At 50.1% G+C, this 15,246-nt stretch overlaps 1 protein-coding gene across 2 annotated transcripts in view; it reads right to left on the reverse strand.

Annotated features, from left to right (window-relative positions):
- Nucleotides 1-15,048, reverse strand: part of LOC149984763 (threonylcarbamoyladenosine tRNA methylthiotransferase-like) — a 711,253-nt gene extending 696,205 nt beyond the window's left edge. Inside the window, exons 1-3 of one of the 2 annotated variants that reach the window (XM_090216175.1) lie at nucleotides 14,238-15,048; nucleotides 13,454-13,620; nucleotides 12,611-12,723 (exon numbers count right to left, since the gene is read on the reverse strand). In XM_090216175.1, the coding sequence (XP_090072301.1) occupies nucleotides 12,611-12,723; nucleotides 13,454-13,611 (271 nt within the window). In that variant the 5' untranslated portion in view covers nucleotides 13,612-13,620; nucleotides 14,238-15,048. The remainder of the gene's footprint in view (nucleotides 1-12,610; nucleotides 12,724-13,453; nucleotides 13,621-14,237) is intronic. The other variant, XM_090216176.1, reaches the window with a different exon arrangement.
- Between the last annotated feature and the right edge of the window lie 198 nt (nucleotides 15,049-15,246).

Below are 15,246 nucleotides of genomic sequence, written 5' to 3' on the forward strand. Positions count from 1 at the left end.
AATAACCACACGTCTGTGTCCCAAAAGCCACTCTGTTCCCTATGTAGTGTCCACAGTGCCCTGGTGAAGTGTACTACACTGTAACAAAAGGGGCCATTCCGTTGTAACTGAATTCCGCAGAGAGTCAGATTTGTTACGTTAAAACTGGTACACATTTAAGTCCTTTAACAGGTGCTCTTATAAAAAACAAATTAAATTTAAAAAGTGATTTACAAGAGCAATTAGGGTTAAGTGCCTTGCTCAAGGGCACAGAGATTTTTTTTCAACTCGTCGACTCTAGGATTCGAACCAGCCACCTTTCAGGTTACTGGCTCAGCACATACCGCAAAAAAAACCTGCTGATTACAACGTTGAACTAAACCATACAACTATATACACAAGAACTACAGTACTTTCATTTCCACTTACAGATTTTACCAAAAAAACACATTTTACAGGAAGAACTGTTGAGATAAATGTTGTTAACTGCACAGTTTTCAGTTGTTTTACTGTGTAAATTGTGCAAAGTCGTCATTGTGCTTAGAGTTCTACGGTTGACTAAACCATCGGGTTTTGGTTGGCCAACAATTTAACGTTTCTATTTTATTAAATCGGCGTCTCCACTTAAACCCGTCGGCGTGGAAACGCCCTGTGGAATAGGGGCGCCATTTGGGACACACCCCCTTATTTGAGATGCATTTCAGGAGGACCTATCGGGAATAATTAGCCCACATGTACAAATATATATATTAAAATACACAGCACAGTGTCAGGACACCATATGACCACGATCTGCATACTAAACAACTCAGACTATTAAGGAATGGAACAAACTAGAGGAGGAGATAAACACTCTCTAGTCACACTGTCTGGGCCACAAGAGGGAGGAGATAAACACTCTCTAGTGACACTGTCTGGGCCACAAGAGGGAGGAGATAAACACTGTCTGGGCTACAAGAGGGAGGAGATAAACACTCTCTAGTCACACTGTCTGGGCCACAAGAGGGAGGAGATAAACACTCTCTAGTCACACTGTCTGGGCCACAAGAGGGAGGAGATAAACACTCTCTAGTCACACTGTCTGGGCCACAAGAGGGAGGAGATAAACACTCTCTAGTGACACTGTCTGGGCCACAAGAGGGAGGAGATAAACACTCTCTAGTCACACTGTCTGGGCCACAAGAGGGAGGAGATAAACACTCTCTAGTCACACTGTCTGGGCCACAAGAGGGAGGAGATAAACACTCTCTAGTCACACTGTCTGGGCCACAAGAGGGAGGAGATAAACACTCTCTAGTCACACTGTCTGGGCCACAAGAGAGAGGAGATAAACACCGTCTGGGCCACAAGAGGGAGGAGATAAACACTCTCTAGTGACACTGTCTGGGCCACAAAAGGGAGGAGATAAACACTCTCTAGTCACACTGTCTGGGCCACAAGAGGGAGGAGATAAACACTCTCTAGTGACACTGTCTGGGCCACAAGAGGGAGGAGATAAACACTCTCTAGTGACACTGTCTGGGCCACAAGAGGGAGGAGATAAACACTCTCTAGTCACACTGTCTGGGCCACAAAAGGGAGGAGATAAACACTCTCTAGTGACACTGTCTGGGCCACAAGAGGGAGGAGATAAACACTGTCTGGGCTACAAGAGGGAGGAGATAAACACTCTCTAGTCACACTGTCTGGGCTACAAGAGGGAGGAGATAAACACTCTCTAGTCACACTGTCTGGGCCACAAGAGGGAGGAGATAAACACTCTCTAGTCACACTGTCTGGGCCACAAGAGGGAGGAGATAAACACTCTCTAGTGACACTGTCTGGGCCACAAGAGGGAGGAGATAAACACTCTCTAGTCACACTGTCTGGGCCACAAGAGAGAGGAGATAAACACCGTCTGGGCCACAAGAGGGAGGAGATAAACACCGTCTGGGCCACAAGAGGGAGGAGATAAACACTGTCTAGTGACACTGTCTGGGCTACAAGAGGGAGGAGATAAACACTCTCTAGTGACACTGTCTGGGCCACAAGAGGGAGGAGATAAACACCGTCTGGGCCACAAGAGGGAGGAGATAAACACCGTCTGGGCCACAAGAGGGAGGAGATAAACACTGTCTGGGCTACAAGAGGGAGGAGATAAACACTCTCTAGTGACACTGTCTGGGCTACAAGAGGGAGGAGATAAACACTCTCTAGTCACACTGTCTGGGCCACAAGAGGGAGGAGATAAACACTCTCTAGTCACACTGTCTGGGCCACAAGAGGGAGGAGATAAACACTCTCTAGTGACACTGTCTGGGCCACAAGAGGGAGGAGATAAACACTGTCTGGGCTACAAGAGGGAGGAGATAAACACTCTCTAGTCACACTGTCTGGGCCACAAGAGGGAGGAGATAAACACTCTCTAGTCACACTGTCTGGGCCACAAGAGGGAGGAGATAAACACTCTCTAGTGACACTGTCTGGGCCACAAGAGGGAGGAGATAAACACTGTCTGGGCTACAAGAGGGAGGAGATAAACACTCTCTAGTCACACTGTCTGGGCCACAAGAGGGAGGAGATAAACACTCTCTAGTCACACTGTCTGGGCCACAAGAGGGAGGAGATAAACACTCTCTAGTCACACTGTCTGGGCCACAAGAGGGAGGAGATAAACACTGTCTGGGCTACAAGAGGGAGGAGATAAACACTCTCTAGTGACACTGTCTGGGCTACAAGAGGGAGGAGATAAACACTCTCTAGTCACACTGTCTGGGCCACAAGAGGGAGGAGATAAACACTCTCTAGTCACACTGTCTGGGCCACAAGAGGGAGGAGATAAACACTCTCTAGTGACACTGTCTGGGCCACAAGAGGGAGGAGATAAACACTGTCTGGGCTACAAGAGGGAGGAGATAAACACTCTCTAGTCACACTGTCTGGGCCACAAGAGGGAGGAGATAAACACTCTCTAGTCACACTGTCTGGGCCACAAGAGGGAGGAGATAAACACTCTCTAGTGACACTGTCTGGGCCACAAGAGGGAGGAGATAAACACTGTCTGGGCTACAAGAGGGAGGAGATAAACACTCTCTAGTCACACTGTCTGGGCCACAAGAGGGAGGAGATAAACACTCTCTAGTCACACTGTCTGGGCCACAAGAGGGAGGAGATAAACACTCTCTAGTCACACTGTCTGGGCCACAAGAGGGAGGAGATAAACACTCTCTAGTCACACTGTCTGGGCCACAAGAGAGAGGAGATAAACACCGTCTGGGCCACAAGAGGGAGGAGATAAACACCGTCTGGGCCACAAGAGGGAGGAGATAAACACTGTCTAGTGACACTGTCTGGGCCACAAAAGGGAGGAGATAAACACTCTCTAGTCACACTGTCTGGGCCACAAGAGGGAGGAGATAAACACTCTCTAGTCACACTGTCTGGGCCACAAGAGGGAGGAGATAAACACTCTCTAGTCACACTGTCTGGGCCACAAGAGGGAGGAGATAAACACTCTCTAGTCACACTGTCTGGGCCACAAGAGGGAGGAGATAAACACCGTCTGGGCCACAAGAGGGAGGAGATAAACACCGTCTGGGCCACAAGAGGGAGGAGATAAACACTCTCTAGTGACACTGTCTGGGCCACAAGAGGGAGGAGATAAACACTGTCTGGGCTACAAGAGGGAGGAGATAAACACTCTCTAGTGACACTGTCTGGGCTACAAGAGGGAGGAGATAAACACTCTCTAGTCACACTGTCTGGGCCACAAGAGGGAGGAGATAAACACTCTCTAGTCACACTGTCTGGGCCACAAGAGGGAGGAGATAAACACTGTCTGGGCTACAAGAGGGAGGAGATAAACACTCTCTAGTCACACTGTCTGGGCCACAAGAGGGAGGAGATAAACACTCTCTAGTCACACTGTCTGGGCCACAAGAGGGAGGAGATAAACACTCTCTAGTCACACTGTCTGGGCCACAAGAGGGAGGAGATAAACACTCTCTAGTCACACTGTCTGGGCCACAAGAGAGAGGAGATAAACACCGTCTGGGCCACAAGAGGGAGGAGATAAACACCGTCTGGGCCACAAGAGGGAGGAGATAAACACTGTCTAGTGACACTGTCTGGGCCACAAAAGGGAGGAGATAAACACTCTCTAGTCACACTGTCTGGGCCACAAGAGGGAGGAGATAAACACTCTCTAGTCACACTGTCTGGGCCACAAGAGGGAGGAGATAAACACTCTCTAGTCACACTGTCTGGGCCACAAGAGAGAGGAGATAAACACCGTCTGGGCCACAAGAGGGAGGAGATAAACACTGTCTGGGCCACAAGAGGGAGGAGATAAACACTGTCTGGGCCACAAAAGGGAGGAGATAAACACTGTCTGGGCCACAAAAGGGAGGAGATAAACACTCTCGTGACACTGTCTGGGCCACAAGAGGGAGGAGTTAAACACTCTCTAGTCACACTGTCTGGGCCACAAGAGGGAGGAGATAAACACTCTCTAGTCACACTGTCTGGGCCACAAGAGGGAGGAGATAAACACTCTCTAGTCACACTGTCTGGGCCACAAGAGGGAGGAGTTAAACACTCTCTAGTCACACTGTCTGGGCCACAAGAGGGAGGAGATAAACACTCTCTAGTCACACTGTCTGGGCCACAAGAGGGAGGAGATAAACACTGTCTGGGCCACAAGAGGGAGGAGAAACACTGTCTGGGCCACAAGAGGGAGGAGATAAACACTCTCTAGTGACACTGTCTGGGCCACAAGAGGGAGGAGATAAACACTCTAGTCACACTGTCTGGGCCACAAGAGGGAAGAGAGAAACACTCTCTAGTCACACTGTATGGGCCACAAGAGGGAGGAGATAAACGTATAGACCAGACAGAGAGAAAGAGAGAGAAAGGAAAGCGTCCTGCCGTCCTTCCCATTTGGCCGCCCGCCTGTCTGCCTGACTTCCTGTTTGCCTTCCTGGGCTCCTAATGGAACAGACCAGATCACCAGGACAATTAGAACACATTTCACAGGCTCTGCATGCAGGGAGGGAGCAGGAGGGAATTTGCATGTTTGAAGCATGTGATTAATGTCCCTCTGCAGCTGTGGTAGAACACACTGTGTCCCAAATGGCATCCTTAGTCCCCATGGGACCTGGTCTTAAAGTAGTGCACTGCGTAGGGAATAGGGAGTCATTTGGGACACATGTGAAGTAGAACGGTCTCCCCCCCCTCTGCTCCCTGATGAGGGACGCCCAGAGGGCTACTATTCACAGCCCAGCAAACAGGCCCCCCCCCTTCACAGGCTCTATCTCCACAGACAGACAGATACACACATAAAAGATTCAGATGACACACAAAGGTAGAGACGTACAGGCCACACACACAAAGGTAGAGACATACAGGCCACACACACACACACAAAGGTAGAGACGTACAAGGCCACACACACAGACTATATTTTGTGCACAGACAACACACCCACCCACTCTTCCCTTACCTATGAAGAGAGCCTCCTAGTTAACCCGGTGTGGGCCGTCATTGTAAATAACAACTTGTTCTTTAAAAAACGATTTAAATAAATAACCTGGCTCGTCATCTCTGATGTCTGGATAACATGCAAATCACATGCAAAACCACATCCAGACAGCCAACGTTCCCAGGCAGAGAGAGAGTAGCGGAGGACTAGGGGGAGAGAGAGAGAGGGGGGGGCAGAGAGAGAGTAGCGGAGGACTAGGGGGAGAGAGAGAGAGGGGGGCAGAGAGAGAGTAGCGGAGGACTAGGGGGAGAGAGAGAGGGAGGCAGGGAGGGAGAGAGAGGGGGGCAGAGAGAGAGTAGCGGAGGACTAGGGGGAGAGAGAGAGGGGGGCAGAGAGAGAGTGGCAGAGGACTAGGGGCAGAGAGAGAGGGAGGCAGGGAGGGAGAGAGAGGGGGGCAGAGAGAGAGTAGCGGAGGACTAGGGGCAGAGAGAGAGGGAGGCAGGGAGGGAGAGAGAGGGGGGCAGAGAGAGAGTAGCGGAGGACTAGGGGGAGAGAGAGAGGGGGGCAGAGAGAGAGTGGCAGAGGACTAGGGGCAGAGAGAGAGGGAGGCAGGGAGGGAGAGAGAGGGGGGCAGAGAGAGAGTAGCGGAGGACTAGGGGCAGAGAGAGAGGGAGGCAGGGAGGGAGAGAGAGGGGGGCAGAGAGAGAGTAGCGGAGGACTAGGGGGAGAGAGAGAGGGGGGCAGAGAGAGTAGCGGAGGACTAGGGGGAGAGAGAGAGGGGGGCAGAGAGAGTAGCGGAGGACTAGGGGGAGAGAGAGAGGGGGGCAGAGAGAGTAGCGGAGGACTAGGGGGAGAGAGAGAGGGGGCAGAGAGAGTAGCGGAGGACTAGGGGGAGAGAGAGAGGGGGGCAGAGAGAGTAGCGGAGGACTAGGGGGAGAGAGAGGGGAGGGGGGCAGAGAGAGAGTAGCGGAGGACTAGGGGGAGAGAGAGGGGGGGCAGAGAGAGAGTAGCGGAGGACTAGGGGGAGAGAGAGAGAGGGGGGCAGAGAGAGAGTAGCGGAGGACTAGGGGGAGAGAGAGAGGGAGGCAGGGAGGGAGAGAGAGGGGGGCAGAGAGAGAGTAGCGGAGGACTAGGGGGAGAGAGAGAGGGGGGCAGAGAGAGAGTGGCAGAGGACTAGGGGCAGAGAGAGAGGGAGGCAGGGAGGGAGAGAGAGGGGGGCAGAGAGAGAGTAGCGGAGGACTAGGGGCAGAGAGAGAGGGAGGCAGGGAGGGAGAGAGAGGGGGGCAGAGAGAGAGTAGCGGAGGACTAGGGGGAGAGAGAGAGGGGGGCAGAGAGAGAGTGGCAGAGGACTAGGGGCAGAGAGAGAGGGAGGCAGGGAGGGAGAGAGAGGGGGGCAGAGAGAGAGTAGCGGAGGACTAGGGGCAGAGAGAGAGGGAGGCAGGGAGGGAGAGAGAGGGGGGCAGAGAGAGAGTAGCGGAGGACTAGGGGGAGAGAGAGAGGGGGGCAGAGAGAGTAGCGGAGGACTAGGGGGAGAGAGAGAGGGGGGCAGAGAGAGTAGCGGAGGACTAGGGGGAGAGAGAGAGGGGGGCAGAGAGAGTAGCGGAGGACTAGGGGGAGAGAGAGAGGGGGCAGAGAGAGTAGCGGAGGACTAGGGGGAGAGAGAGAGGGGGGCAGAGAGAGTAGCGGAGGACTAGGGGGAGAGAGAGAGGGGGGCAGAGAGAGTAGCGGAGGACTAGGGGGAGAGAGAGAGGGGGGCAGAGAGAGAGTAGCGGAGGACTAGGGGGAGAGAGAGAGGGAGGCAGGGAGGGAGAGAGAGGGGGGAGGGAGAGAGAGGGGGGCAGAGAGAGAGTAGCGGAGGACTAGGGGGAGAGAGAGAGGGGGGCAGAGAGAGTAGCGGAGGACTAGGGGGAGAGAGAGAGGGGGGCAGAGAGAGTAGCGGAGGACTAGGGGCAGAGAGAGAGGGAGGCAGGGAGGGAGAGAGAGGGAGGCAGAGAGAGTAGCGGAGGACTAGGGGCAGAGAGAGAGGGAGGCAGGGAGGGAGAGAGAGGGGGGCAGAGAGAGAGTAGCGGAGGACTAGGGGCAGAGAGAGAGGGAGGCAGGGAGGGAGAGAGAGGGAGGCAGAGAGAGTAGCGGAGGACTAGGGGCAGAGAGAGAGGGAGGCAGGGAGGGAGAGAGAGGGGGGCAGAGAGAGAGTAGCGGAGGACTAGGGGGAGAGAGAGAGGGAGAGAGAGGGAGGCAGGGAGGGAGAGTAGCGGAGACTAGGGGGAGAGAGAGAGGGAGGCAGAGAGAGTAGCGAAGGACTAGGGGCAGAGAGAGAGAGGCAGGGAGGGAGAGAGAGGGGGGCAGAGAGAGGGAGGCAGGGAGGGAGAGAGAGGGGGGCAGAGAGAGAGTAGCGGAGGACTAGGGGGAGAGAGAGAGGGGGGCAGAGAGAGAGGGAGGCAGGGAGGGAGAGAGAGGGGGGCAGAGAGAGAGTAGCGGAGGACTAGGGGCAGAGAGAGAGGGAGGCAGAGGGGGGCAGAGAGAGAGGGAGGCAGGGAGGGAGAGGGGGGCAGAGAGAGAGTAGCGGAGGACTAGGGGGAGAGAGAGAGGGGGGAGAGAGAGAGGGGGGAGAGAGAGAGGGAGGCAGAGAGAGAGAGGGGGGCAGAGAGAGAGAGGGGGGCAGAGAGAGAGAGGGGGGCAGAGAGAGAGGGGGGCAGAGAGAGAGGGGGGCAGAGAGAGAGGGAGGCAGAGAGAGAGGGGGGGAGAGAGAGAGGGGGGAGAGAGAGGGGGGAGAGAGGGGGGGGAGAGAGAGGGGGGAGAGAGAGAGGGGGGGAGAGAGAGGGGGGAGAGAGAGAGGGAGGCAGAGAGAGAGGGAGGCAGAGAGAGAGGGGGGCAGAGAGAGAGTAGCGGAGGACTCTGTTCAGAGTCAGTCAGGGATTTAGGAGGAAAACAAACCAGCTTTAGTTAAAGTGCTAGAAGATAGATTGAAATGTAAATACCAGTCTGATGTCTGGGCCTTTTGCTACAGTATCACTCCACTACCGCGCCATTTAAATAATAACCAGCACAAACAACAGACATTTCAAAAAGATAACAAGGCTGTGGAAACTATTTACAAATAAAAAATGTATTTAGCACATTTCCACTTGATGTTAAATTAAAAGGGATTGACAACATCAGAGAGAAATAAACAGGAGTGTATTCATCAGGGAAACCGGACACTTTACAATGCAGAAAATATACAAAACATAATGAGTAACCATAACTTGGCGGCTTCAGTCTACGGCGTCACCACAGACCCTGGTTCGATTCTAGGCTGTATCACAACCGACCGTGATCAGGAGTCCCATAGGGCGTAGCACAACTGGCCCAGCGTCGTCCGGGTTTCGGTTTGGCCGGGGTAGGATGTCATTGGAAATAAGAATTTGTTCTTAACTGACTTGCTTAGTTAAAAAAATGTTTTAAAAAATATGTTTAATGACAACTATGAACAACACCTAGCTGCTCCACAGACCCCCCCCTCCCACACAACACCTAGCTGCTCCACAGACCCCCCCACAACACCTAGCTGCTCCACAGACCCCCCCCCACAACACCTAGCTGCTCCACAGACCCCCCCCCCACAACACCTAGCTGCTCCACAGACCCCCCCCCACAACACCTAGCTGCTCCACAGACCCCCCCCACAACGCCTAGCTGCTCCACAGACCACCCCCCCCACAACGCCTAGCTGCTCCACAGACCCCCCCCCCACAACACCTAGCTGCTCCACAGACCCCCCCCCCCCTCCTTCTAGCTGCTCCACACAGACCCCCCCCCCTTCCTTCTAGCTGCTCCACACAGACCCCCTCCCCCCCAGTGTCTAGCTGCTCCGCCACACAGCCTGTTTAAGTGCCTTTCAAAGAGCTACAAACGAACTAGCTAAGTATTGAACTACAGCCTACTATCAACCAGACTAAAGTCAAACAGCCAATCAGCTCTTCATTATGTCTGCAGTAACATGTTCCCTTCAGAACACAACCAGACTAAAGACAAACAGCCAATCAGCTCTTCATTATGTCTGCAGTAACATGTTCCATACCCTTCAGAACACAACCAGACTAAAGTCAAACAGCCAATCAGCTCTTCATTATGTCTGCAGTAACATGTTCCCTTCAGAACACAACCAGACTAAAGTCAAACAGCCAATCAGCTCTTCATTATGTCTGCAGTAACATGTTCCCTTCAGAACACAACCAGACTAAAGTCAAACAGCCAATCAGCTCTTCATTATGTCTGCAGTAACATGTTCCCTTCAGAACACAACCAGACTAAAGTCAAACAGCCAATCAGCTCTTCATTATGTCTGCAGTAACATGTTCCCTACCCTTCAGAACACAACCAGACTAAAGTCAAACAGCCAATCAGCTCTTCATTATGTCTGCAGTAACATGTTCCCTTCAGAACACAACCAGACTAAAGTCAAACAGCCAATCAGCTCTTCATTATGTCTGCAGTAACATGTTCCCTTCAGAACACAACCAGACTAAAGTCAAACAGCCAATCAGCTCTTCATTATGTCTGCAGTAACATGTTCCCTTCAGAACACAACCAGACTAAAGTCAAACAGCCAATCAGCTCTTCATTATGTCTGCAGTAACATGTTCCCTTCAGACACAACCAGACTAAAGTCAAACAGCCAATCAGCTCTTCATTATGTCTGCAGTAACATGTTCCCTTCAGAACACAACCAGACTAAAGTCAAACAGCCAATCAGCTCTTCATTATGTCTGCAGTAACATGTTCCCTTCAGAACACAACCAGACTAAAGTCAAACAGCCAATCAGCTCTTCATTATGTCTGCAGTAACATGTTCCCTTCAGAACACAACCAGACTAAAGTCAAACAGCCAATCAGCTCTTCATTATGTCTGCAGTAACATGTTCCCTTCAGAACACAACCAGACTAAAGTCAAACAGCCAATCAGCTCTTCATTATGTCTGCAGTAACATGTTCCCTTCAGAACACAACCAGACTAAAGTCAAACAGCCAATCAGCTCTTCATTATGTCTGCAGTAACATGTTCCCTTCAGAACACAACCAGACTAAAGTCAAACAGCCAATCAGCTCTTCATTATGTCTGCAGTAACATGTTCCCTTCAGAACACAACCAGACTAAAGTCAAACAGCCAATCAGCTCTTCATTATGTCTGCAGTAACATGTTCCCTTCAGAACACAACCAGACTAAAGTCAAACAGCCAATCAGCTCTTCATTATGTCTGCAGTAACATGTTCCCTTCAGAACACAACCAGACTAAAGTCAAACAGCCAATCAGCTCTTCATTATGTCTGCAGTAACATGTTCCCTTCAGAACACAACCAGACTAAAGTCAAACAGCCAATCAGCTCTTCATTATGTCTGCAGTAACATGTTCCCTTCAGAACACAACCAGACTAAAGTCAAACAGCCAATCAGCTCTTCATTATGTCTGCAGTAACATGTTCCCTTCAGAACACAACCAGACTAAAGTCAAACAGCCAATCAGCTCTTCATTATGTCTGCAGTAACATGTTCCCTTCAGAACACAACCAGACTAAAGTCAAACAGCCAATCAGCTCTTCATTATGTCTGCAGTAACATGTTCCCTTCAGAACACAACCAGACTAAAGTCAAACAGCCAATCAGCTCTTCATTATGTCTGCAGTAACATGTACCATACCCTTCAGAACACAACCAGACTAAAGTCAAACAGCCAATCAGCTCTTCATTATGTCTGCAGTAACATGTACCATACCCTTCAGAACACAACCAGACTAAAGTCAAACAGCCAATCAGCTCTTCATTATGTCTGCAGTAACATGTTCCCTACCCTTCAGAACACAACCAGACTAAAGTCAAACAGCCAATCAGCTCTTCATTATGTCTGCAGTAACATGTTCCCTACCCTTCAGAACACAACCAGACTAAAGTCAAACAGCCAATCAGCTCTTCATTATGTCTGCAGTAACATGTTCCCTTCAGAACACAACCAGACTAAAGACAAACAGCCAATCAGCTCTTCATTATGTCTGCAGTAACATGTTCCCTTCAGAACACAACCAGACTAAAGTCAAACAGCCAATCAGCTCTTCATTATGTCTGCAGTAACATGTTCCCTTCAGAACACAACCAGACTAAAGTCAAACAGCCAATCAGCTCTTCATTATGTCTGCAGTAACATGTTCCCTTCAGAACACAACCAGACTAAAGTCAAACAGCCAATCAGCTCTTCATTATGTCTGCAGTAACATGTTCCCTTCAGAACACAACCAGACTAAAGTCAAACAGCCAATCAGCTCTTCATTATGTCTGCAGTAACATGTTCCCTTCAGAACACAACCAGACTAAAGTCAAACAGCCAATCAGCTCTTCATTATGTCTGCAGTAACATGTTCCCTACCCTTCAGAACACAACCAGACTAAAGTCAAACAGCCAATCAGCTCTTCATTATGTCTGCAGTAACATGTACCATACCCTTCAGAACACAACCAGACTAAAGTCAAACAGCCAATCAGCTCTTCATTATGTCTGCAGTAACATGTTCCATACCCTTCAGAACACAGAGCAAATGGTTCTGGACTTTATCATGGAGCCAGACTGCCACCTTGTGGTTAGTTGTGTAGACCTTGGTCCATTTGAGACAAACCGAAGCAGACTCCTTCAGCACAAAACCCCAAACCCATTTATGGCAGTAGGGACAAATATGGATACACCGTGAGGCCAACAGACAGTAAGGACCAAGATGGAGGATGTAGGACAAAGAGGGATACACCGTGAGGCCAACAGACAGTCAGGACCAAGATGGAGGACGTGTAGTTCACAGTAGACAGCGCTACCACTAGACCACCAGACACATTCACACCAATTTCACAGCTTGCCATTGACCTGTTGACCTACCTGTCATCAACAACACCCAACCACCCCATGACCCCCATCCCTTAACCCTTCTACCCCGTGACCCCATCCCCTAACCCTTCCACCCCGTGACCCCATCCCCTAACCCTTCCACCCCATGATCCCAACACCTAACCCTACCCCCACAACACCTAACCCTACCAGCCCATAACCCCTGCTCCCCATCACCTCGTAACCAAGGCAACCATCACACCGGCCACATTATACTTGTTGTTGTTGTCGAGGCCAACTATTTGAACAGCACACACTGGTTCCTACCTGTCATCTTGTATCCGCTCGCCGCCAGCTGTCCAGCCATGTATTCCCCGTCTGAGTTGTTGTGGGAGCAGCCCCACGTCCTCATCCAGATCTTCTGCATGCCCGGGATCACGCTACAGAGAAGAGGATGTATCAACTACAACTACATGCAATGAATGCTGGGCCCCGTTTATACTATGGGAAGGGACTGTTGGCTTTTAGTACCCTGTTTAAATGTGTTGCTATATTTCACAAGAATATGTAGATAAGCAAGAAACACAAGCAATGGAAGGGGAGAGGAAGAGTCGGAGTCTTCGAAGCTGATAATGAAATTAAGTAATTGGGGGTCGATGGAGCTCGACAGCTTCCATTCTATAATGACCCCTAAGTGGCAGTGTTACTCTACAGTTAAATTGAAGTGGCCGAGAAGTACTGATTTGGTCCCTGGCTAGTGGCAGCAGTAGAGCCATCTTCAATACGGCATGGTCATTTGTTTCTTTAGGTCCTCTGTTCACACCTCCTTCTGATTGGAGGTGGTTAGAGGGGAGGAAAGTGTTGAGGAGGACAGAGGTTGTGAGGAATGGAGGGGAAAGACTATTGAGAAAGAGCCATAAAAATAGAGATAAGGTAGTAGCAGCACAGAGGTGTGAAGGAGCCATCCTCCCAAGTTCGTCTAAGCATGCTTTAAAAATGACTGGGACTGATCCCCGGGTTTCCTGCACGTCACAATACTGAGATAGCCCCCTGAACTAAAGCCCCTAGACATTAGCTCAGGAAGACAACTCAAGTCTTCAGCTCTCGGGCAAGGTTCCCTCTTTAATCAAACAAGTGTGCATTGGCCCCACTGCATTGATTTAACCACACCTGTCTGCTTGCAGCACCTCTGTCGTCTGCTGGGTGTTTCTCTTCCTGGCTCTGGGGACGATGCTCTTCCTGGCATACTGCCTCTCCTGTGGAGTCGGGTCGTCAGCTGACACCATGTCCTCAATGTCATCGATCGGGGAGTCACAAGCAGAAGGCATAATGACGATCTGGTAGAAAAACACACACATAAGAGTTACAAAATACAGAGTTAAAAGCCACATTGTGGACCTCTCAGAGTAGTGTAGTCAATGATAATACAGTATGTCTCATAGCTAGATATGTCCGGTGTCGATCCACAGATGAACTAGCAACACGCTGTTCTTTGGCGCGAACGACCCCCTCCTCGGCCCGCCTGAGTCCAGCTAACTTCCATTAGAAAACTAGCTAGGCGACTTACCCAAGATCAGTCTCAGCAGGGACATGTATAGTTATATCTTTACTGGCTGTTTGACAACTTTAATATTGTTCGGATAATATATAGTATGATTTACAAAGGTGGTGTCAAAATAGTCAAATTACTGCGACAGAAGCCTGGTCTAGCTAACAGTTAGCCACTGTTAGCTTTTATATTCAATAACTGATCCATAACTGGGCTACGTAGCTACATTTATGCATAACAATAACACAATTTATACGGCACAGAGCCCGTTTTATACCTATATTGTCTCTTTAAAACGTGGCCTTTCTGCCAGCTAACATTTGCGAACAGTAACACAGCAAAACGACCCACGTGTTTCTGTTTTGGAATGGCACGTGCGTTCAACTTCGTATTACACTTCCTCACCTGTGTTTATGTCCGGTTATTACTTCAGTCGTTAACACGGCACTAATAAATGTCCACTCTCAAGTGGAAGACAAACTCAAAGCTGCTAGCTGGAAGGTTGTTATGATCAGCTCTGACACAAAGATTGTCTATTATATTGACAAGAGAGTCGATTCGCCGCTCTAACGATGGAAATACATGTCCGTAAAGATGGAAGGCAGGTAGGAAGAGGCTAGATCAGGTGGGACCATTCTAGCCAATCAGGGGGCAGATACCCGTATTAGCAGGCCACAGAGACATATAGAGAACTCACTCACTAAGTCACTTTATATATTATCTACCTCACTTGCTTTGGCAATGTTAACACGTTTCCCATGCCAATAAAGCCCTTGAATTGAATTGAACTCATCTTTGTATCTGTGCGAATTGGGGCTGTCTCCATTTTAAAGTAGTACATTTTCTCCATTGGCCGATTGCACCCAGCAATCTACTTTAAAACAGTGGAAGCCCTCAATGGCAATGTCCATGTTAAAATAGGTTTTATCCATCTATCTTGAAGACAGACACAACCCAAATAGTAGTTTTTTTTCTAAGTTGCGGAATTGCCACGTGCGTCCACTTACAAACCAGTGTGTAGGTAACAACCTACCCATTACAAAACGTATATTCGATCAAATAAGCCTCACGTAGCAAATGAGCAATTACATGTTTTGTAGACCAAATTGTACATTCACGGACCCCCATACAAAAGAACCTCACTTCGTGGGCTTATTTTTCGTGTGACGATTCTGGGTGGAGTAAAGCCTCTCGCTTTGCCTCTTTCTCTCTGTCTGGCGTACTTGCTGGGCGCATTTTGATGACCACGTGGAACAATGGAAGGGAGTGAGGGACAAACTTCTTGCCTCGTGACAAGCGAAATCCGTTGTGAGTTACCTGAAACGACCCTAATCGCGGTTTATTTTTTGTACTCTTTCTGCACTCATTTGGGGGGCGAGCAGGGTAGGGCTTTTCCCACCCAAAATGTCATGTT

This window comes from Oncorhynchus mykiss, chromosome 2 (genome assembly GCF_057628025.1).
Source record: "Oncorhynchus mykiss isolate SJ-2025 chromosome 2, ASM5762802v1, whole genome shotgun sequence".
In the NCBI taxonomy this organism is placed as follows: domain Eukaryota; kingdom Metazoa; phylum Chordata; class Actinopteri; order Salmoniformes; family Salmonidae; genus Oncorhynchus; species Oncorhynchus mykiss.